Source organism: Condylura cristata, unplaced genomic scaffold (assembly GCF_000260355.1).
Source record: "Condylura cristata isolate star-nosed mole 26May11 unplaced genomic scaffold, ConCri1.0 scaffold00007, whole genome shotgun sequence".
NCBI classification, from domain to species: Eukaryota; Metazoa; Chordata; class Mammalia; order Eulipotyphla; family Talpidae; genus Condylura; species Condylura cristata.
This window is the reverse complement of record NW_004567108.1, coordinates 59,932,044-59,956,583: the sequence shown is the minus strand read 5'-3', so window position 1 is coordinate 59,956,583 and position 24,540 is coordinate 59,932,044. Positions and strand designations below refer to the sequence as shown.

The 24,540-nt window shown below is 39.9% G+C and overlaps 1 protein-coding gene across 1 annotated transcript in view; it reads left to right on the top strand.

The window, feature by feature from the left end:
• Positions 1-11,417: 11,417 nt before the first annotated feature.
• EFNA5 (ephrin-A5) overlaps positions 11,418-24,540 on the top strand; it is a 272,475-nt gene continuing 259,352 nt past the window's right edge. The window contains exon 1 of the mRNA XM_004678362.2: positions 11,418-12,505. Within this exon, the coding sequence (XP_004678419.1) occupies positions 12,381-12,505 (125 nt within the window). The 5' untranslated portion in view covers positions 11,418-12,380. The remainder of the gene's footprint in view (positions 12,506-24,540) is intronic.

Below are 24,540 nucleotides of genomic sequence, written 5' to 3'. Positions count from 1 at the left end.
ACGAAGTACACTGCTAAAGGGAGCAGCGGGCGGGTCAGGAGAGGTCTGCCACACCATGTGGTTACCTCCAGGGCAGGCAGGAATCGAACTCATGCAGAAGTGGCTTTAGCTTCTCAGTGCAGTGCTTTAACCCGCTGCGCCACCAGGGAGGGCCTATTCCCTCTACTTTTATGTGACCCTGAGATCTGGCTCTTAATAGAAACCACAAGAGGAACATTATGGAGAGTTAACCCCCTCTTTTTATTACCTCATTTAGTATATATCATTAGAGTGCCTACTACGTGCTGCGCTTAATGCTCAGCTTTGGAGAGGTGGGAGTAAGCAGTTGAACTAAAAGGGAAAGCAGGTGAAATTCCACATGAGTAAACAACTGCAATCAAGGGTCGGTGGTATGAAGAAAATGAACTCAGAGTTATTTGGTTATTTAAAGGAGTCCTGCTCCATTTTATGGGGGCATAAGAGATTTCTCCAAGGGAGGGAACATCTGAGCTGGGATTTGAAGGATGACTACAAGTTCAAGAGGCAACAGCCCTATACTCTAGGCAGAAAGGACAGCGAAAGTAAAGGCTTGGAGACAGACAGATGCACAGCCTCTTTGAGGATGCAGGCGAAGGCCGGAGTGGCTGATGCTAGTAGCTGTGGAATAGACATTATAAAGAGCTGAGGAAGACAGAGATCAGCTCATGCTTGGCCTGATATCCTTGTTCAGAATCTTAATTTTATTCTGAGAGGTCTATGAAGCCAGTAAGGTGATGGAGAGTGACATCAGGTTTCCCTCTGGAATAGATCACCCCAGAGGCAGCATGGCATACAGATTGGATGGAGGCTGGAGTAAGCAGTCAAGCTAGGAGGCAGCTTCATATACAGAAGGGAAATCGCGACACTAATTTTTACACTCATTGGCAGAATACTGAGTCTTCTACTTTACCAAATCTGTCAGCTGCCAGTTCTCATTTGGGAGCTGATGAGAGAATTTATCCTGACCATAACATAGTAGAAAGTGGTAAACCAGGAAGGGGGTGTCTGGGCCTATTGAATGGATAGACGAATTGGGGGGGGCTTGCTGGTATTGCGGTTTCAGCGAACAGTCATGTGGAAAAATAAGTTAGAACTCTAGGAATGTAGACCTGATGATAGAAAGCATTGAGTCTCAAACTTGGGAGACCTTCACAAAGAGATTATAATAAGATCTGTGAGGATGAGTGTCATTGTCAGAGATCAAGTTAATAAAGAAGGAAAAGATGCTAATGAAAAACACCAATATTTAAGGGATGGATTCATTCCGTGAATATTATGTTTACTATATGACTGCCACTGTGCTGTGAGTCAGAACCAAGCCATTAGAAGATTAAATGATGAGAACTTGGAAAATGTGGAGTTAAAAAACACACACACACACACACAAGCCTGGGTCTTCTCTCGTGGTACAACAGGTTAAAATGCAGCACTGTGAAGCTAGCCATAGCCACTGCAGCACGAGTTCGATCCCTGGCCAGGGAGGTGACCCACATGGCACAACAGACCTCTCCTGTCTCTCCCGCTACTCCCCTCAGCAGTGTATTTCAGTCAATCCACCAGTTCTGTGCCCCAGTCTGTCTCTAGTGAATCCTCTCACCTCCTGCACCTCTGGCCTGTACCCGGTTCTTGTATATGTAAATAAATAAATATTTAAAAAGCAAAAACAAAAAAGCACAAGGCTAAGCCTGGCTTATGAAGGGAGGGTGGTCAATTTCCTATAGAGGAAGGAAGTCAGGTTAAAGTTGACAAGACAAGTCTGAGTGGGTGGGCTAGTCTCTCCCTCCGTAGCACACATTAGAAACCCAGGCTAGGAACCACCTCAGAGGGCACTGTACATAGGAGCCTTGATAAACTCCTCCATCCATTTTAAAATTAAATTATAGAAAGATAAGGCTTGATATAAAAACCACTTTAGATCTTACTTCCTTGAAACACATTTATTCCTTCTCTGATTCAAATAGATGTATATCTACTGTCAGCCAAGAACAGAGATGTTGTAATTTGAGGTTGAGAGCAAGATGACCCTTTCAGGGTCACTACAGTTTCTTGTGGCAGATCTTCCTGTTGAAATATGGAGGTGCCATGATGTAAAATCAATAGTAGTGAGTGATGTGGAGATTGGAGAAGAAGCAAAACATAGCTATCTTTTGATTTTGATTTTACCTTTTCATTTTTCTTGCAAGGAACCACTTTAGAAGAAGGATCACCTCTGGTTAAATCATCTGCTCAGGTTTGCTATTCCAACCAAATGGCATTATCAAAGAGGATCAGAAGGGCCTGAATGCTAATTGTATTCATTTATGGTTCTATATAAAATTTTTGTTGAAGATAGGAGACTCCTTGTGAAATTTATAAAGTTGCAGAAATAAACATTCCCATTAGAAATATTCAGAAAGTGGGCCCACCCTGGTGGTGCAACGGGTTAAAGCTCAGCACCGCAAGCTAACCTCAGCCATTTCAGTGCAAATTCGAATTCGATCCCCAGCCCTGGAGGAGATCCATAGCATGGCAGACCTCTCCTGTCTCACCCACTGCTCCCCTCAGCAGTAAACTACATCAATCTGCTTGTTCTGCTCCCCGCTCTGTCTCTGGTAAATTCACTCGCCGCCCCTACCCCTCTGGCCTATACTCCAGTTCTATATGCATAAATAAATAAATCTTTAAAAATATTCAGAAAGTTGGCCCTCCCTGGTGGCGCAGTGGGTTAAGGCGCAACACTGAGAATCTAAAGCCGCTTCCGCATGAGTTCGATTCCCGCCTGCCCCGGAGGTGACCACATGGCGTGGCAGACCTCTCCTGACCCACCCGCTGCTCCCCTCAGCAGTGTACTTCGTCGATCTGCCTGTTCTGCTCCCCACTCTGTCTCTGGTGAAGCCTCTCGCCGCCCCTGAGCCTCTGGCCTGTACCCCAGTTCTGTATGCACAAATAAATAAATCTTTAAAAAAAAATATTCAGAAAGTTATGATTGTCAATTACAGACTTAACACCAAGTAACTCACTTATGGAGATCAAATTGTGAAAGAATAAGTTTTACTTAAACTGAATCAGTTTCCAAATTTTATTTCCACTATACCAGAAATATTATTGTAAAGAAGATGTAGGTTCATCTTACCTATTGCTATTTAACAAATAGCTCTAATATCTAGTGGCTCAAAAGAATACTCATTTACTTAGGACAGGATTCTGTGGGTTGTAAATAGCTCTAGTAGTGGCATGGAATTTCTTAGGCCTCTGTTGTGCAGATAGCAGATAGCAGATAGCAAATAGCAGATAGCTCTGCTTCTGGGGTTTGGAGACAGAGGTGTATTAGGATGGTTTCATATGTTTCATCAACCAGCAGACTAGATACAGTTTGTCTACATGGCAACTGGGCAGAGTTGCTAAAAGAAGAGTGGGAGAAGAGATGGCTCTTGAGACATGGTTCAGAATTGGCATAAAATTGACCCACACATTCTGGTGGCCAAAATCAATCGCAAGCTTAGCTCAGGTCAGACTCAAAGGAAGGAAAAACTGCCTTCATCTGTTGATGGGAGGAGCTAACTGCAAAATCACACTGGGAGGGGCAATGAATTCCAGTCAATTTGCTATCTATTATAGAGGAAGCATCATTTTTACACTATTTGATATACATGTAGGTAGATAAAATGTCAATAGTTGATCAACAGTTTGGGGGAAAAAAATACTTCTCATTTGGATGGCAATTTCAAGCAAATACCTCCCTTAGAACAACCACTTGGGAATGAGAGTATATAAGCTTCAACTTATAAGTGTATTCAACTTCATTTGTTCTCTATAATTGTACAGCAAATTCTTATGTTGTTAGTTTAGGTCTGTGTGATACAACCAAATCACAGCCAAAGTCGAACTTCTCAATGACCAGGATTAAAGAATTGCCAGTGGAACAGGGACATTTATATCGCAAATGGTGTTATTTCCATTTTTGTGTGCACAATTTCAAATTTTCTCTTATTAAAGTGACAAATTTGGGCCCCAGAATAAATTGAACAAATGAAATATATAACTGGACAATACACACTTTACCACCTCACTCTGTAATATGTAGACATTTTAGGGATGTCATGACATTTCATGGAAAGCATGTTTTTAAATTGATTTCTATGTACATAGAGAAAATAAAAATTTTTATGTCTTGGCTCAAACTGAATAGGCTCTCACTTAATTGTAATGAACACTTTAAGATGATTTATTATTATGCTAATATTGCAATGTAATATTATTAAGCATTAGAAGTATGCAGAATGATATAGCCCACATAAAATATGCTAGTTGATTTAAAGGAAAAGGACTAAGAAATGCTCTCTCCTAATCCATAAGAACAGAGGGGCCTTAGGTATATAGCTGAAACAATAAAATTCTATTTAATTGAGTATGATGCAGCATGCTTCTCCCAAAAAATAGGCTTATTACACTGAAAAGCGAAAATCTCCAGTCACTCGGTGCTGCCTTTTAACTAGTGATTTAAAGGTAATGATTTAAGAGCACATATTTTTCCCCTAGGCTTGAGTTTAGAAAGAGTTAATTCAGTAAAATATTTCTTACTCAAAAAAAGTTTTGGCACATAATCCTCTTCATTATTATCTGACATTCTAAGATCATAAGTTACAGAGGTTTCTATAGAAACCAGTTTTATAACTATTACCCCAAACCATAAGATGAAATATTCTTTTAAAAAGTTATACCTTAGCTGTAACTTTACTGCATCATAATAAAATTCACAATGTTGGCAGCGAGTATTTGGAAGTCTCAGGCTAGAGTTATAAATTTGCAGTAAGTAGATAATTTCCTAAGAAATTAATAGCATATTTTAAAAGACCATCACTACTGCAGCCAAATAAAATGGAGGAAAAAATGAGATATTTATTAAAATGATTAAAAAAAAAACCAACAAACCATTCACTAATACCAGGATACAAATCCCCTAAAAAGAGCTTTTTATCTGAAAAAAGAAATGTACATCATTTGAGGAAAATATTTCTTAGTTTGCCATAATTCTACATTTTATTTTTTTAGCCAGTTAAGATCCAAGGGAAAATATAAAGTTAAAGATAAAAGGAGTTTAGAAACAGCACTTCCTATTTCATGAACTCATGTTCTCTGACAAAGGGTTCTTCGTAGAATACTTTTTAATAGAATTCTCACAGAAGCTGGTGGAAATCTTGGGTGAAAATTCAAGAATAAGTCTCTCTATATGCTCACATGTGTGCTATACATGTATATGTATCTATATATGTATGTGTGTTTATATAAATACATATGCATTGATGAAATAAAAAGTATGGTTTTGGGCCTTCCCTGGTGGCGCAACGGGTTAGGATGTAACAGTGCAAGCTACCCGCAGCCGCCTCAATGAGGGTTCAATCCCCAGCCTGGAGGTGAGCCACATGGTGCAGCAGACCTCTCCTTTCTCACCAGCTGCCCACCCTCAGCAGTGTACTTCGTCAATCAGCCTGTTCTGCTCCCCACTCTGTCGCTGTTCACTGCCCCTTGCACCTCTGGCCTGTACCCTAGTTCTGTATGCATAAAATCAGTAAAAGTTTAAAAAAATATATATATTTTTTCATTTTTGGGTGGTTTCTAAGCAAGTTACAAAACACAAAAACACATATGCACTTTTTGGTGGTGGTAGATGGAGGAGGTAGCAGAAAAATATCATTTTTAATATGAAAAAATAAACAACACTATTGCTGAACTATTTGCATTATTTTTGTTTAACTAAAGGTATGTCATAGATGTCTACAGTTGCCACTGTACTGAGATATAAATATAACCCTGTTTCTTTTGTAAAATGCTTTCATGGTAAAGTATAGAATTAAAAGCAATGTAGGTTTCCTTAATAATTCACAAAGAAAATTTAGGACAGCATACTTAGAATAGCTGGCTAATTCAATTTATAAAATGCAGATGAATTTTATTTAAAAATTTGAAGAGTGGAAATACAAAGCAACGAAATGTATATACATATTTAAATGGTAAAAAGACAATTTGAAAATTTCTTTTGGGAATATAATCACCTACAATTTCCAGCTTTATGGCTGAAAACTGGTTATATAACCATATTACCTAAACTAAGACTAGATAGTGAAAAGTGATGTAGAATTTGGTGGGATCAACCATTTCTTATTTGCTTCTTTAAAATGACATGGATGCCCATACATATTTGCAAAAAGTAGACACATAACACATATTTACATGTATACCTAATTAAAAGGTTTAGTTTCTGGAAAATCTCTGTTTAAAAAATTGATTATGTAGATCTTACTTAAACCATGTTTTGAAATAGATGAATAATGAATAGATGGTTAATTCAAAAATATTAAAAATCAATATTTTACAGTATTGCAGCAACTTGTAAAACTGCTTTTATTATCCACACACTTCAAGAAGAGGGGATGTTTTAGAACAGACTCCTAAAGTAAATTTAAAAAAAAAAAAAGAAGTAAAGTAAAAGGAGAAAGGGAAAGGTAGAAAATTCATAATGGAATTCAAAGTTCACAAGACAGGAAGTGGAGACTAGATAGAGAAGTTACTCATATCCAGAAAACATATTTACCCCTCTTCTTTTGGGTCCCACAGAGGAGAAACAGCTAGAGTAGAAATAAGGAACAGCTCTTAAAATCTTTGAGAGAAAAAGGAGCAAAGAGTTATTTGTAAAGATTCCGAGAAACCTGTTACAAAAGGCAGTGAGAAGACTTCATTAAAATCTTTGAACAGTCTGCAGACAGGAGAGCTGGGTGAGTTTGGTGATAGAACTTGGGTTTATTGGGGCTTTGTAATGAATTCTAAATGTTCTAGGAACATAGAACGGTTAGCATAAAGACCATTTGATTAGCACTGTTAGAAAGATTTGTGTCTAATTATTATTTTTTAATTCTTGCTCTTGAGATTTTTTTCCTTTACACTCACCTCTGGATGTTTAACCTGTTAGACTGTTTGTAGAAGTTGAGGTTTCACTAAAGGCTTGTTTGATGTGCTGGGCATTTGACCCATTACAATTTCCCTTCTATCTGGCAGCAAATGCAAAAAAGAAGTCCAAACTATTCCAAAAAATGCAGATTAATCCATATTTCAAATTAAGTATGACCCCTGCAACTAGAACATAGAGATGTTATATTAGTGACATGTGAAAATTATTTTTAAAGCATCTCTATATTTTAATAGAGAAAATTATGAATTTATTTCTCTGAAGTATCAAAATCCCTTCCTAAATGGTTAGCTGAAACATTTCTCTACAAAAAAAAATGTGTGGAACTCATTTCTTTCTTTTCTTTTCTTTTTCTTCTCTCTCTCTCTTTTTTTTTGCCTGAAATATTGAAGTCATTAAGGTAAAAATAAATTACTTGGATCAGTAATTCTCAATCCTCTATGCTCATTAGAATTCCCTGGGGAGCATTAAAAATTAGAGATCTTAGGGCCCTTCCTCTAACAAACTCAAACAGGGAGTAGGACCACAATATCATTCTTTTTATGAAAACTCCCGAGGTGACTTTAATTCCTAGCCAAGGTTAGAACACTGATACACATAATTCAAGGACAAAAAAATAAAAATTAAATAAATAAATCTCCCTGTTTTAATTCGAGGCATTACAATTATTGCTTCAATGTCATTTATTTTAAAACCACTGTGTTGCCTCTTATTTTAAATACAAACATTTTAAAAATGTAGTTGAGCTCTTTTAACAGTTCATTCATAATCTACTTCTGAGGTCCCAGCTTTCTACAATCCTGTTTCAACCTTATGGAACTCAAAACATTTGAACACTCCCTATTCCTCCATGATTTTCTTATGGTTTTATTTTTATCCTGTCTGAACCTCCTTCTCTATGGCAAAATGCCATTATAAAACTTTAAATTCCAGTTTAAAGTCACTGACTCTGTGACACTGGACTCATCATAATAGAATTATTAAATAATGCTAATTTGTTTGAGTTCATATCATTTGCATATTTTTCTGAGTAGACAGAATCATATTATCAAGCTGTTGGCATGCAGTTAACCATACCTTTCCCTAAACTCTGTGTATCATTCCTACTTTCTGCTTGGTTATTTTGCTATATAATCCCAGAAAGATGATTTAATTTAGATTTTTAAATTTTTTCATGTAGATTTGAGTTATATTCTGAACAGTGGCAAATTCCATGTCTTTTATTTCAGCCCCTTGAATAATTTTAAGGAAGATCAACCAATATGTATATATTTTTTCTCCGTTTAAAATGAAACTATGCAGACTCCAAACAAATTACAAGTATAAAATATTAGGACATTCATTGCCTTTTGAAATGTTGAATTTTCTTATTTAGTTATAGTGTGTGTTTTAAATAGGAAATAAGTGGATAGAATTTCTTTTTCTCTTTATTCTTTTGGCATTGACGCCACAGGAAACCAGCTTGCTAACTCCCTGACACCTGATATTTCCCTGACTAAAGAGTCTCAGATGAGGGTCAGCATTTTTCCTAAGACAAGAGTCGTGAATTCTCTCCATCTGAAAGATACATAAGTTCCTTGAATGGGTCCGGAATAATTTCTGCAAAAAGGCTTCAGTCATATGAGCATTTATTAATGCTATTAGAACGGCTGGGGGAATAAATTCATCATTTCTGCTACGGGGTGGGGGGGGTGACACCCTAAAATAGAACAAGAACTTGAACAGCGACAAGATGCTGGTGGGAAGTAAATTAGCTTTTATACAAAAATTTATAAAAAAAAAAAAGAAATCTAAGCCTTGGTTCTCTAGCTTAAAAATCCCCATTTCTCACTGCTGGAAATTTGCGAAACATACAGCTGGTAGAGAAGCATTTGTGCTAATATGCTGAATTTATATTTTTTAAAGTTAGGAAGGTGATTAAGTCTGTCATGAGTGTATAGTTACACAGACAGCAAATTACATTTAGTCACTAAACAAGTTATTTTCCTAGGGCAATTTCAAGATCCCTTCAGGTAGGAAACATTTCTGTAATTGAGAAACTACTCAACTTTTAGGCAAGTGCCCAGAACGTACAGGTTTCTGTACGACGAGCACTATTCTTTCCCCCTCAAGTCTTTACTGAGACTGACCCCCGGAGTCTCTAGCAAACTTCATCTCGGCTGAGCCGAGGGCCATACCCCGCTGGGTGCGGACTGCAGGCCTACCACTGGAGGGCGTCTGGACGCTTTCAAACGGCTCCAAAACGCCTGGAAATCCCGAGCTCGAGAATTGGAATGCGCAGGAAGAATGCACTACTTGATTTCATTGGGTTAATAACCAAAGGGGAGAACAGGCAGGTTTGGGAGCAAAACTAAACAGCTTTCTTTCTGGGAATCAGCTTTTCCCACGGAGACAGCAAACCTCGCTACAGCGCGCGAGAGAATACTACTACGCAGGCCTGCGGAGCCCCGCGAGGGCGAGTCTCGAGGGTTTGTAGCCCCGCAGCGTCGCGCGCCTGGCAGGTTTCCCACTCGTTTGGACAACAGGGGAACGCGTCCTGAGGCGCCGGCGTCTCAGAGCAGTCAGGCGATCGCGTTTTGGTGGCGGCTTGGGGTCCAGGCCCTGCAACCTGCTGTAGAATAGGAACAAAAAGGCCTTTTCCAATAATTAAGGGACTTCTTCCCCATTCTCCCTTTCTTCCCGCACCTGGTTCATTCAATGCATTTATCTTACGGGGAATGGGCAGCGAAGCGAACCCGGGGTTTAAATGGAAAAGGTGCAAGATATTTCTCATGAGCTCCCCTGCCACATTAATTCTCCCCCCCTGCTGAAGGTTCTCACTGAAGTGTAATCACTTTACTCTGTGATTTTCTCGATTAAAATGTTTGTAGAGCACCACTTTAAAGAAAAGTCTTGCTTCCAGCTCGTGAACCTTTAAATTCCAGGTAGAAGAGGGGAGTTGAAAGGTGGATGAGAGAAGCTTAGGTTTCCTTATAACCCAGAGCCAAACGAAGAACAGCGCAGAGATTTACAACAACGTATTTATTGAGATTCCCTGCCAGCCTGTCTGCTGGGACTTCATATCATCTGGGGGCCCAGGAGACAGATTTCAGTTCTCCTGCTTCAGGATGGAAACTGGTTCTTTTGTAATCGACTCTACTCTCTGGTAAAAGAAAAGTCGAACCATTTTCCTCAGCCCAGATGATGTTCAGCATCCAAAGGGTTACGCGCGACTGCCGGGCACCGGAGGAGGAGGAGGAGGAGAGGGCGCCTCGGCACTCCCAGTAATTCAATTAGTCAGGTTTCTGGAAGGTGGGGCCCAGGAGAGGGGTAGGAGGAGTGGGGAAAGGAGGAGGTTCGCAAAACGCCTCTTTCTCCTGGAGCAAACCAATAGGGTTGGAGTAAAGAGAGAGGAAAAACCCCGGTCCGTAAGCAAACAGCAGGCCGTTCCCTGACTGGCTGCTCCAGCCACCCCCACCCCTTCCCAAGTAAACTGCAAGAGGGAGGAAAAAAAAAAAAAAAGCAGCCCACATGACCCGGGCCGCGGCGGCAGCAGCGCGGGCTGGGCGCGGGCTGGCGGCGCCTCCCCCTGCACGGTCCGGAGCTCACACCAGTGCTCGCGCCACCCGCCTGCCCCGCGCCCTGCGCTACACGCCCGGGAGCCCCCATCGCGCTGCACCGCCCACGTCCACGTTCACGCGCGCGGCCTCGCGCTCCCGTGTGGCTAACGCCGCTGGGTCGCTGCTGCTGTCGGCTTTACACGCAGGTCATTAACGAGGGGGCGTGCCCGAGGAGATTTTTCCCATAAAGCATTTTTCTTTTTTTTTTTTTTCCTTCTCTTTTGCAAAACTGACTTTTACCCCTTTCCACTTCTCGCCAGTCGTTTCTATCCTTCCCGGGCTGCTCGTGCTGCTGCTGCACTCAAGTTTATTTTCCCGCCTGGTAGGTGTTTTAGGATTCGGCTGGTGGTCTTCACCTCTTGTTGCTGCTGTGTCCAAAGAGAGAAAGAGGAGCAGCTGCGGGAGGATCGGGAAGGTTTTCTGATGTAGCCATCCAAGAGGTGCCGTTCGCTCGTGCGCGTTCTCTCTGCCTCTCGCTCTCTCTCTCTCTTTTTCCTGTTTTCCCATTTCAAACTGATTGATGCATCTCTACAAGTTGCCGGGCTCCGGGTTGGACCCTTCCGAGGCGCAGGGACACTTCTGAGCGCTTACCCTAGGCTCTCGGCTTCGCGTCTGGGGGCTGAGTCTTGCTCCCGGAAGGCGACCGGAGATTTGACATCAGCCCATTCAGGAGTTGGAGGGATTCACTGGAAAGTGGTTGTTTCCCCTCCCGCTTTCCAGCCGAACAGTTGGGTTGACGTCGTCCTGCAGGTTTGGGCATCCCAGCTCCTCCTGGTTGGCTGGTTCGTAACCTCTGCTCTTCATTTCCTCTGGTGCACCCACACCCGGCCAAGAAAAGCACGCGCGAAAATCCCCGAGGCTCAGCCAGCGCCCGGGGTGTCGTCTCCCACCGCTGCCGCCGCCGCAGCCCGATTCCGCCGGGCAGACCTGCCGGAAGAAGCGACGAGCCAAACTTTTCTTTGAGGATTGCCGGGCGAGACCGCTCCTCGCCAGCGTAGCTGCTGCTTCACCAGCTCCCGGACGCCAGCGGGGCTGGGTTTGTGGCTTCGGATTCCCACCCTCGGCGTAGCGCCGCGAACCCGCAGCACGCAAGACTCCTTCGAGATTCCCAGGGTTCTCCCGGTTAAGGCGCTGAGGAGGCGGGAGCGGGGCTTGTCAGACTCCGTGGCCACGAGCGCGCAGACCCCCTTCCACGCAAAGCCCTCTTCCTGCAGTTTTCCTCCGGCTGCCAAAGTAACTTGGAGCGAAGCGGGGCGCAGTGCGAGGGCCCCGGGCGGCGGCGGAGCCGTGTGCAACCCGCGGCGCCGACGCTGAGCCAGGCCCGGCGGGCCAGTGTATGTCTCCCCGCGACCGCGGCGCGCAACTCCCGGTGACTGTGCAGCGTGCGCCGCCGCCCGCCCCAACCCGCGCTGCCGCCGCCCGGCCCGGCGCGCACCTCCTTCTCCCGGGGTGACCGGCCAGCCGCCGCCCGAGACACAGCTTGGCACCCCTTCCCCCGCCCTCGCCGCCGCCAGCCACACACGCACGCTTCTCTCCATCTTGTGATTCCTTTTTTTCTCCAGAACCCTCCAGTGGGGGTGCGAGTTTGTCTTTACCCCCCCGCCCCAACACACACACCGCCTTCTTTTCTTCTTTCTCCTCCCCCTCCCCAGCTTGGTGTGCGCCCCTTTCTTTTCTTGCTCCTCTTCATTTTTATTTATTCATATTTATTTGGCTCTCGCTCTCTCACGCGCTTCCTCCTCTTCCCGTCCTCCCTCCCCCCGGATTCCTGTTTTCTCCCCGGAGTGGCGCGTTGGGGGCTCCTCCGCTGGCCAGGCGTGATGTTGCACGTGGAGATGTTGACGCTGGTGTTTCTGGTGCTCTGGATGTGCGTGTTCAGCCAGGACCCGGGCTCCAAGGCCGTCGCCGACCGCTACGCCGTCTACTGGAACAGCAGCAACCCCAGGTAAGGCAGTGGGGGGCGGGAGCCAGGCTACTCCGGCCTCGGGGCCCTGCGGAAGGAGCGGCGGCGGCTGGCGCGCACCCCCGGTGCTGGCGTTGCCCGAGCGCAGATAACTTCGAAGTGCTCGCTGAGGCGCTCCCGTCGCGCCCTCTTTGTTAAGCGGCGGCGGAGAGGCTGGGCGCCCCTGGGAGTCCCGGGGCTGCTCTTCAGCGAGCTGCAGGGAGGTTCGGAAAAGGCGCGAGCCGGCGAGTCAGGACTTCGCCACCCCGCCCGGGCTGGCTGCCCGCATCCCGATGCGGGCACCGGGCTTGGGCACCGCGAGCTGTGGGTGCGCGCGGTTAGGAGCTCCCGCCTAGAGCGTGGTGTGCGGGGACAGCGGGAGACGCCGCCAGGCATCCCCAAAGTTTCCCCCCCGCCCTTCTCCTATCTTGCCTCCCCTTTTCTCCGTGCGCTCTGAGAACGCGCTGGCCGGGGGAAGTGGGGAGGGTGGGGGTGGAGGGGCTGCTGGGAAGCGGAAGCTTTAGATCTTTATTTTCTTCGGGAACTGCGCGAAAATCAGCGGCCCCGGAGTCGATCTGGGCCGGGCACGGTTGGTAGTGGAGAGAATTCCCCCACCTCCGCCGCCACCCTCAGGTGGGCTCAAGGTGCCAGAAAGTTTGATCTAATGCCGGGTTACGTCATTTGTGCGGATCGAGGTGCTGGAGTTAGCCGAGCCAGGAGGTGGGAGATTTTCGTCCCCGGGTTGGCCCTGGTACAGCTGGAGTAACACGCGCGATTACCTGGAACGGTTCGGCGGGCGTCCCCCGAAACCTACAGGGTCCGCCGGAGGCAAGCTGTGGTGGGCTCCCGGGGCTGCCCTCACCCGCCTGTTGGACCCTGCCTTCAGCAGACGTTACTAATTCACCAACATCGACGTGGGGTGTGGTGGGGTTTACTAAGATTTTCTGGTGGACCCCCTTGGAATCGGTGCTACTCTGAGCCCTACTTTCTTACGGGCAGTAGCCGGCTCCGTTGGGCAATTTACTCTGCTTCTCTGGGACCGAGGCCAGTTTCCAGCTGTGTGTTGCTCTCGGCCCCCGCCTACGAGCGAAATAGCATCGATTATACCTAAAATTCCAGGGTTTTCCCAGGGCTGCAATGTAAGTTGTAAGGACAGAGGCGGGAGACTATGGGGAGAGTTAGTGGTTGCTTCCCGCCTAATGTTTCTGGGAAAGGGGACCCTGGAAAGCCTTCAATTCTAACTACCTCGGGGTGGCCCTCTCCCGCCGGCCTCTGGCCTCCCCTTGTTCTGTAGGCTTGGGAGGGATTCCCTACTAGAAGTATGTCAACTCAGATGAAGAAGGATAGATTTCTGCGACAAGCAGTCCACCGCCTGCAGAGTAGTAAGAGAATTCCTCCAGCCCTGCCAACCTAAGAAAGACAGTCACACCCAGGTAGTCCAAGTCCTTCCTCCTTGTGTGCCAGCAGAGTGGAGATATTCCTGAAAGTTTGGTTTACAGAAAAAAGTCTAGTGGAGGTGGGTGTTGGGATGGGAAGCTATTTCTTACTTTGACATGCCACTTACCACTATTAGGAAAAGAGAAAGAGAAGCCATCCTGCCAGAGGAGATGCCTTTTTATTAAAGCTGACAAGACAAATAGAGCAAGCTTTCTAGTTGTGATGGTGTTAAAAGCCAGCCTCATTAGGTTGGGTGGTTTTATTCCCCTTTGGGCTTTATTAGTCAGCAATATGAAACAGGAATGTGTATTTCAGAACTTCGGCTCCTTATTAAATAAAACAACGGTGAAATTGATTAGTTGAATTTGGGATATTCTACTCTTGGTTGTTTTTGTTTCCCACTCCAAACTTCACAGTGTCATCTTTTCCTCCTGGTATTCATTTATTTGGATAGTTGGGTGTTCCCGTCATCCTGGTTAAAATAGGAAGAATCAAGCAACACCCCACTCTACCCCTCCCTCTTAACCTATCAAGCTAGTCTGAGTTAGTTTGAGGACATTTTATCTTAGGTTATCTCTGTTTTATGCTTTTGATACTGTTGTTTGGTTTGAGATTAGCACATTGATTTTTGTCACAGGTCATGTTTTTTAATAGATCTGCCCTGCCTGCAGAAAACTCTTCTGCTAAGGATGCCATGGTGGCTTTGAACCTGTCCACACAGTTAATCTGTAGAATTTTAAAATACCAAGAGTATTCTCAGGTCAGTATTTTAATTTAAGGTTTGTGGGAATACTTCTCTATTTGATCATTATCAGATTGATAATGTTCAAAAGAAAGAATGACCCACCCTCCACAAGAATTGCAGCCTGATATTTAGTATTCTTAGTGATTATGAATACACTTATCTTTCTGTGTTATCACAGTAAAACTTATTTTAGAAAATAATATAATTTAAAACATAGGTGTTGGTAGGCAGATTTATCTCTGAAATGTTGAATAAGGTGGTGCTTTTTGATTTAGTAGAACAAATCAGTTTGGAGGTAACACGTAAAAGGAACCAAATGCAAAATAAATAATGTAGAAGAAACACTAATCATTTGTCACCAAAAGTAGTACAGAAGTACTTAAGAAAATTTTCGGGGGTTCCTAAATTTTATAGTCGATGTTTTACATTTTTTTTTTCATATGTCATTGTTTTGTTAAAGTAAGCTAGGATTACCTTTAATTTTACATAGGCCCTGGTATAGTAATAATGAACAGAAGACTTAAATATTTTTTTGAAAAAAAGTGGAAAACTTTAATTGCAACTTAGTTATAAAGTATTTTTCCCTGAAGAAAAGTTCAGTGAACACAAAGCTGATGATAATGGATACGGTGACAAAGTGAAATCACAGTATTTAGCTTATAATAATGGACTTCCATTTACAGTAGTGTTTCGATAAAAATAGAATTAACCATTATATCTTGGCCACAGAGTTTAAATGTCTTATTGTATAACTTGTGTAGTTACAGGAGTTTTCTGTCTACCTTGGGTTTCAATACTGGCCTCATAGACACCACCTAGAAATTTAAGTTCACAGAGAAAAAAATTTAAGCTTATTTGCTGTCAGAAAGTTTTGTTGTTATACACTGTCTTTCCAGGTATTCACTTTTGATAAATGCTGATGACTTTTTTAGTGGCTAGTGTTATTGGGCAGTGGGCCATACTGATTTTCTGTGTTAAATCTCTGAAATAGCAACTAATCTCTGAAATAGCAACTAAGAACTATCAGTCTAAATAGAAATATAGGATAGTGTTTGGGCAAATGAATCTTCCACATTTAAAAATTTTGAAAAGTTAAATGATTTCACCTAAATAGATTAATAGAATGATCCTTTTCCTTTTATGCTAAATTCTGAACTGGTGTTTTACTTAGTAACTTTTCCTTAATCTTTAAGTAATATTATAAAACACCTGCAGTGACAAAACTTTATTAACCTTCTCCCTTAGTGACATTTATAAAGATAGAGATGCCTTAATATTAAGATCATTCTCTTAAATTTGAAGCATGCTACCGTTTAGTATTTCCAATGAGAATATTCTTTTAAATACTGCATATATATCGAAAAGTTCTTGGATCCTTTTGGCCAGTTGTCAAAATAATACGAGGATAACTAAACAATTCTCTTGATAGTTGCAATTAATAGATAGTATAGTAAAATAATAAAGGGGTAAATGTAATCTTTCAGAATACTGATTCTCCTGACTTGGTATTTTGCTTCTGTTAATGTTTGAGTATCACCAATTTAAAAGGTATTCTCTAAAGGGAAACAAAAAATCTCTACAGTTCATCTGGGATTTTCTAAAATTTCAGCTAATCTTGTGTTTTCTTTGGATTTTTTCAATTCTTGCAGGGACTTGTAAATTAAACATTTCACCTTAGTGTAACAAGTAATTGACACCACTTAGTTTTGTTAACATGTAATCTTGGAGTTGTGAAAGTGATTTGAGTTCTAAGTCAGCACTCCCAAATCCTTCTGACAATGTAGGTTGCATGTATGTGGTTAACTATCTGTCAAGAGATGTAGCAACTTTTTTTTTCTTATAACCCCTTTAGTACTTTTTCTCTTTTCAAAATTCAGCTGTTTCACTTTTAACATCATAGGTGTCTTCAGATATATGGTAATATGCTAGCATTTTGTTTTGAGGTAAGGCAGACAAAGCTGATTTTGGTTTTGAATGAATTTTATCACCAAGCTTGTAAAGGAGTAAGTTTATTTTAAAAATTCAGAATATTTTAAATAATATTTTTCTGTGTTCGGAACATAAAATTTCTGGAGGTATTAAAATATTTTAACTTATTTAACCCTTAGCTTCAATGTGTGGTATCACTTTTAGATGTTTTGAATTAATTTTATTATTTTGATACTTAGGCCACAATTTATGTAGACCCTCAGATAAAAATAATGCAGTGGGATGGAGATTTATGTACCATGTTTTTAGCCTCTTATTTCTAGAAGAGACTTGAAATAAATCCTCTGCCATTCTCCTTTTTTAATCTAGATTTTTATAAAACGTGTGTCTTTTGGTTGGGTAACTCTCCCATACGTTGTTTAAAAGCAAAGTTACTAAGGTGTTCTGCTCCATCCATTTTATGTATTATGTTATCTGATAATAACAAGTAAACAGAAATAGCCAGCTAACTTATTTTAGGGTGGTTGGAATACCACGCTATTAGGCGCACATTTAGCTAAAGTCTAATTTAGCATTTTCAGTATGAGAGGAAGGTCAATAAACTACTTCTGATTAAAAGAATCAGGGACAACCTTCAGGAGTTCATTACTCCTGGTTGATTGATTTTAGTGGTATTAAGTAAACCATTGAACACATATGTTGCCATATGTGTTCTGACTGATGAGCAATAGCTTTAAAGGCTTCCACCTCTGAAGGCTGAGGAATAGGTTTGAAACAGCACTTAGTTATTGGGGTGGAGTGGTAAATTAACCTTGTGAATTTCTAGCCTTTTAAGCTTATAAGATGCCCTTAGAATAGTCATCTCACTGCATTCTGTCCACTGGCCTGATTTCTTACTGGACAGGGACAGATAATTGTGTGCTTGTGTTTCTCCTGGTTGCTGTGACCCAAGAAAGCTACCATCTTCATGCTGGGCTAAGAAAAATGAATGAATACTCGCCTTCCAGGAGTCGTGGCCTTTACAAACTTGGGAAAAGTATATATTAAATGACTATACATTTGAGGAAGAGAAAACAAAATATAAAATGATGAAAATATAAGAAAATTTTAAGATTTTTTTTTGGAATGCAGGGAGCATTTGGTCTATTGATTAGTGGGATTTATTCCCCAACTTAAATTATTTGCTTAATAGTGTTTTAAAGATGCTATACATCACTCTTCATTTTTGCATTTGTTTTGTGTAACTTCTGGTAGCAGTGATGATTTAAATACTATCTGTTAAGTAATGAACCATTCGTATGGATTCCACATTATTGATTTTCATTTCAGAAATAGTACGCAAACTATTAAAATTGCACTTTTGAGTAGACTGTTCAGTTTGAAAAGGAAGCTTGAAATTTCCTAAGTATAGTGAGGTATGCCCCTGCCACTTACCCAAGATGCTCAGTCAGGATCAGTCTGCTGAACGGATTAAAAATTGCCTTTTGATCATTTGTGACGGATAACACCTTCATGTTCAGGTATAAAAGTCTCCAAGAGGAGTGTAAGAAATGAGGTGTTAATATTCACTTTTAGTAATTTGTCTTATGATGGTGGTCTTAGACAGCTAAACATCAATAAATTACTGTCTCTTTTCAGGGCTTGATTTATATTATTAGATTTATATTTTAGTCTGCTTCTTAACCTATATCCTGAGCTGTTTTATAGAAAAGTTTCTTGTGATTAATTTCAACTTCCAGTGTTTCTGAATGGGTATTACTCACTACCAGAAGATTTGTCCTTTGCAATGTATCTGCATTTATGTTTTTAAAAGTGTCAGTTACAAACAAAACAGTGCAGTAATACACAAACCTGTAGTATGAAATTAAAAGGCCATAATTCAAGTTTTTCTATACTGTAACTGTTATGCATATGTGTGCGTATTAATGAGAATAGCTTCTTGTAAAGTATTTTCTTACATTATCTTCTTATAGTATTTTTTGATCTGTACTCCTTATACTGTGAAGGATTTACTGTAAACTACTGAAATCTCACCACTATTTTCAAACCTCAGGTATGTGTGAATGTAAACTCTTGATCGGAGGCTTTTGAATGTAGTTTTCAAACCGTGAGACACAGATTTCAATAAAAACACTATTTTAAAATATTGAAAACTCCTTAAATTAGCTAGTTGCTTAGAGACAGTAGTGTACCACAGTGATGGTTAGCTCTGCTTTCATTTAGGTAGAATTCTATCATTTTCAATAAGGCAAAATAAACCTTTGTCATCTTTAGAAACATCCTTCATACAATTGACAGTTGACAGGCTGAAGAAAATGTTACTGTCAGGTCTTATTTTCCACTCAAGTGAGAAATAAAAATAGTTTTGAGTGATATAAAAAAAAATCTTATTTACAACTATTTCAAAACGGAAGAAAATATTTTTAATTTTTATGTATGTGTCATTGAATGAATGACCATTTGCTCCAGAAGGTCAGAAGGGTGTAATTCATGGAGAGATAGTCTAACTTTTAGGCTACCAGGCTGTTTACTTTAAAAAGCCAAGGTAGTTGACTTGTTTGTAATGTGACAGCACTTTTGGCGTTTTATGATGAGACTCTTCATGAGATATAAGTTACTGATAACTATTCATATTATGACTCAAGTGATCTGAGTTTCACGGCTAATAATTCTGAATCTGCTGGGAAGTATAAGTGGGGATGTGTATCATGTGATAGTTCTGTGTCTATGAATTAGACAGTGGGGCTATTTTTGTGCACAAAGGATTAGACTTTATTAAAAAATTGCTTTGCTATTAGTGATCTTAAGTAACTGCAGGTATAAACCATAGATTTTCATGTGAAAATACATGAATACATACTTGGAGGGTAGGAAAAATGAAATTTGATAAAAGTTTTCCTTTCCCAGTTTAGCAAAGTGAGGTGCTTGGCTCTCAGTTAAATCAGTGTGTTCTTTTTAATCCCCCAGAAGCAGCCATCTTGTTTTAAGACCGATTTTATTTCTTTCTTGAAAATCGTCCCGAAATGAGTATGGACGATACAAAAGGACTGAATCTCTTTATAATATTTCAGCAGGGTGTGGCATTTAAAGTTCTGTCTTATTTGTGAGATCACCAAACTGTTATCTTATATTTAGCTGACTGAGAAGGATGTTTTAACTTAATAATATTTTAAACCCAAACATATTATGTTTTTATGTTAAATGTTGGGCTATACCATTTAACATGAATATTTTCTCTAAAAGTTTATTGTTAGTTTTAAAATAATACATTAAGGGCCTCTATTGCCACTCTCCCTATCTCTGATTTACTTTTTCTGACTCTGCCAAATAGGTGTCTTTATTTGTTGGTTGAATTTTTTCCCCCCAAGTTGCTCAGCAGTATGAGGAGTCTTTCTCCAGTAAGAGGTACTAAGAAAAATGAAGGTACCTCCAAAAAATGAAGCATTTGGGTGCTTTAAAAAAGTATTGTGTGAAGTCAGATCTTTCTGCCCCTGAAATATGGGCTTTCACTACCTCATTACAGAACCGTTCTTATCGGTTCTTACAGAAAGTTATTTTGGAAGTAAATTGATTTTTGTTATTAAAAATTATGAGACTATATCAACTGAGTCTACTGTATTTCTACCATGTTATATATTTTAGGATACATTTGTAAGAACATGTGGCCTAGTAAACGTTTCAAAAACGTTTCAAAAAATTTATACTATACCTCTCACTCCTGCATCTGTTTGATGATGTCTGGGACCATTATTCCCTTGTACTGCAGAAAAAAACAGAACTTCCTTAAGATGAATTTCAAAGTAACCTGACTCAGTCAGTCTGATTAAACTGCATACAGATTGAACAAACACCACTTATGCCAGAGAATGCTTAAGTTTATTGTTAGTAAGAGTTTTGGTCGTTGCTGATGTAATGCAAAGGTGATAAATAGATGTTTTAAGAATTGACACTCATTTCATGGACTCCCTATAAATGTCCAAGTATGAGTTGACAGTTTTGTATCACCGAGTTTTTCTCTGATATCCATCATTTTTTTTTTCAGTAAAAAGTGATAGAGAAATTTAAAAATGAGTGTTTGAATGAAATTTGAAATTTAAAAATGAGTGATTTTTTGTTTAAATGAACCAACAAATATTTTTGTTTTTTCTTAGACTGCCAGTGTCTATTTTATTAACACACATACAGAAAATAATTAACAATTAGCGTTTTCCTCTCACTGTGAAAGTAAATATTATGAAAATATTTTCTTATATATTAAATATTTAACTTTGTGGTTTGAAGAAAACGAAGTCATATCTTCTTTTTGTTGGATTATAATAGGGCAAATTGCTACTTAGATTGCGATGGTGCTGGATATGTTATTTGATGTTTCGTGTTCCGTAGTCTAGTTGAATAGATAACTTTGATGCTTTTAAAGAACTTTAATAGGGGATTTAACCTTCCATTAAGTTTTATATATTTTTAATTTTAGGGAGATAAAAGGAAATAGGGAAAAAAGAAAAACTAATATGGTGAAATTATCCTATGTTTAACAATTAGGTTAAACAAAGTGGAAGCAAATGAGCCTAGTTCCCCTTCTATTGTTTCAGGGCAAGAAAATACAGACAGATGTCGGAATGTGGAAACTGTGACCTCTGACCCCACAGCATGGCCACTGCCGTGGCACACAAGTGTCCCCAGTCGCCATCGTAGCGGGATGCTTTTTTGAAGTGACTGACATTTTGAGGTGGAGAACCTGAAACCGGTTCTAGTAGCTTTTTGCTTCTCTTAAGTATTAGGCTTTGTAGCTTTAATTTTAAGTCTCTCAATTTACTATTTATGAGAAACGCCTCTTTGTTTGCTTTAGACAGAGTTTTGTGAGTTCTGGAAAGGTCCTGTATCCCTGCAGTCACTGGCAGTCTCTGCCTTCCAGTGCATTTATTCATTGGGTTGGATAATGGAGGAGATTCAGCTGTATGGCTCTACTGTTCCAATGTGTTTGTTTGTCTGCTTTATTTAGTTAATATTTTTTTTTTTTTTTTAGAGAGGGATAAAAGCAATGCTTTTGTTAAAGGCTTTTTTTTTTTTAAGACTCTGCTCTGAAACCTCGCCAATAACTCCTGGATTCAGACGAACCATTAATGTTTTAGATACTGTGGCATTCAGAGCATTTTCTTCATATATTTGTTTACTGTTACTGCTTCAATAAACTTTTATGCCTATTTCGGTAGTTTTCTGGCAAGGGCTCCATTTATTAATATTTAGTGACCCATCACTAAGAGGGGTACAGTTCAAATAGTGGTGCTTCTGGCAGGGTTTTGTGTTAACCCAGGGAAAATAATAGGGAAATGAAAGCTGCCAAAATGTGTTTCCCAATTACTAATTAATCAGGCGAGAAAGGACCTCAGTGACAGTTCTGGTGTCTATCCTGACAGCAACTCGGGGGATGCTTTACCTTAAATACTTAAATAGAACAAATTAAATTAAGCCTCAGGGAGTGTGACACCCAGATATTTGATATCACAAGTGCTAACATTTTTTAAAGTCTAAAAAGTAAAGGAAAGAAACCAGAATTTGAAATAGAATCTTTGCACTTTTCACTGATAGTATCAAGTATAAAAGTATTTCTTTTTTTAATAAACACTGCCTGTTTCTTATTAGTATTTAAGACATCTCTGATAATATTCATGGTTTTAGTATTAATATGGCACTGTATGTACTTTTGTTGATAGAGACTGGGAACAGAATTTCAAACTTTTCTATCATATCCCTGCTGTCAATATTTTGAGCATTACTGTAATTGAAGAACAATGCCCTCTCTCCCACTAGTATGAAGATGTGTTTCTGCTAATCCAGAGGTTCCAGTCTCTTCTGGCAGTGCTCCCACTGTGGTTACTGGACCCATAATTAAATGCCTGTTATTAGTGTATTTTTTCCATAGCATTTACAACATAAAAAGAAGGTCTTCTTTGGAAATATAGCTGTCAGGGGAACAATAAAAACTAATTACATACTCTGCTATCACATTGTCAGCTATACCTCTTGGGAAAACAATAATATGACTGTGTGTGTGTGTGTGTATGCACACATATTTGTATATTAGATATTTTATATAAATATAGATGCTTCTCATGTATATATATATATACACATATACATATATATATATATATGCTTGAGTGTGTGTTTATTTATCTATTTATTTATTTATTTAGGGTCAAACACATCTGATGGTTTAACTTGAAACAATATAATTCAACCAGTTCAAAAGAAGCAAAACAACTCCTTACATGGGAGAGGGGTTCCCTGCTTAGTGTCCCTCCTGTATGGTGTGGACTGTCAATAAATCTGCAATGTTTATGACACTGACTATTGCATTGTTTTGGAATGATGTGGTGATGGAAAGAGCTCGGCTTTTCATATATCTGCTTATTGTAATTATGCTTTTACAAAGTGTTGCTTTTAGCTTTAAATTTTTATCTTAATAAATGATTACTTAACCACTTATCACTAGTTTCTTATTACGTAGATCACTCTTTCTTTTTGATGGCCCTAGTTCACTGTCTTTGGCCTATCTACTTATGGGTGAGTGTGAGAATAAAAATAAAACTAAAAAATGATATTTCTGAAACTTGAAGAAACTTTGGTATGAGATTTGGCAAGATAACACTTTAAGTTTAATGAAAAATATGAGGTTTTAGAATAAGTCTTGACAATTACCCATGCCATCTCTGTTCTCTTGTGCCAGATAGAATCAGGAATCGGCCATGTAAAATATTTTTCTAGTACTATTTGCACTTATTTCATGGGTGAATTCTCTCTACTATACTTAAAACTCAAGTCAGATGAATGAGTTTGGCAATTATATATTGATTTAAATTTTAATTTTCCCAAAGTCTTCATATCAGTGCAGTATTGTAGTTGACAAGTAACATAAATATTTCTGCATTGAATATCTAAATTTTATAACTGATAAAATATTTACTGAGTGAATTGTATAAGCCACTAGGAAGCATACAGCATATCTGGAGATGCGTAAGGCAACATCTGTATCCTTAAAGAACTTGCAGTTTTGCGCAGACACAGAAATTGTATACTCATAGTCACAGTACATGCTGGAAAACATAAAATACTTTTTAAAAGAAAAAAAAGACAGATTGAATGCTTTTTATTTGACTCAGGGTTATTAGGTGATTTGTCATTCAGTTAATAGGCTGTAACCAAGTTCTGAGATACATTGATATATGCAGATTATTTTGACTACATAGTAAAAACGTTCCATTCATCTCCTTATTTTTGTGTTGAGTTTTTATAATAGGTGCTGTTTAGGGTGAAACAACAAATGGGTTTGAGTATTTTATAGACAAGTACTCACAGAAGGAGATTTTTAAAAATCCTCCATCAGATTAGATTTTTCAAAAGTCTTAATTATAAACATTTTTGCTCTGTTCAGATCTAGGTAAATTTCACCTCTCATTGTACTTGCTGCACTCCTGATAACTTTGAATATCGGTTTCTTCACCCTGATAAATAAGTAGGTGCAATACAAAATAATGTCTCCCCCAGATTTGTGTTAGTTTTAAGGAAAGTACATCTCTCATAGATTTTAAGCACTTAAAATGTTTAAAAGAGTTATCAAGATGTTCCTCTCACTTTGTATAGGTACATCTCACTTTATAACTATGTATTATAAGTTACACATAAATACAGTCTCACAAATAAAAACATATGATCCAAGTATCATGTAAGAGTTGCCTTTTTGAAGATGGACTAAGTGATAAGACTTTGCAATACATGTTATCCCTTGTAGATACAGTTTATGCGTTCACATAGGGTTTTCCTTTAAAGGAATCCTTGTTTGGCATTTATACAAGAGTACTAATGTGTGAAGAGTGACCCTGGAGAAGCATGGAACTTCTGCTCAGAAGGGAATTTTGAATCTCCTTTG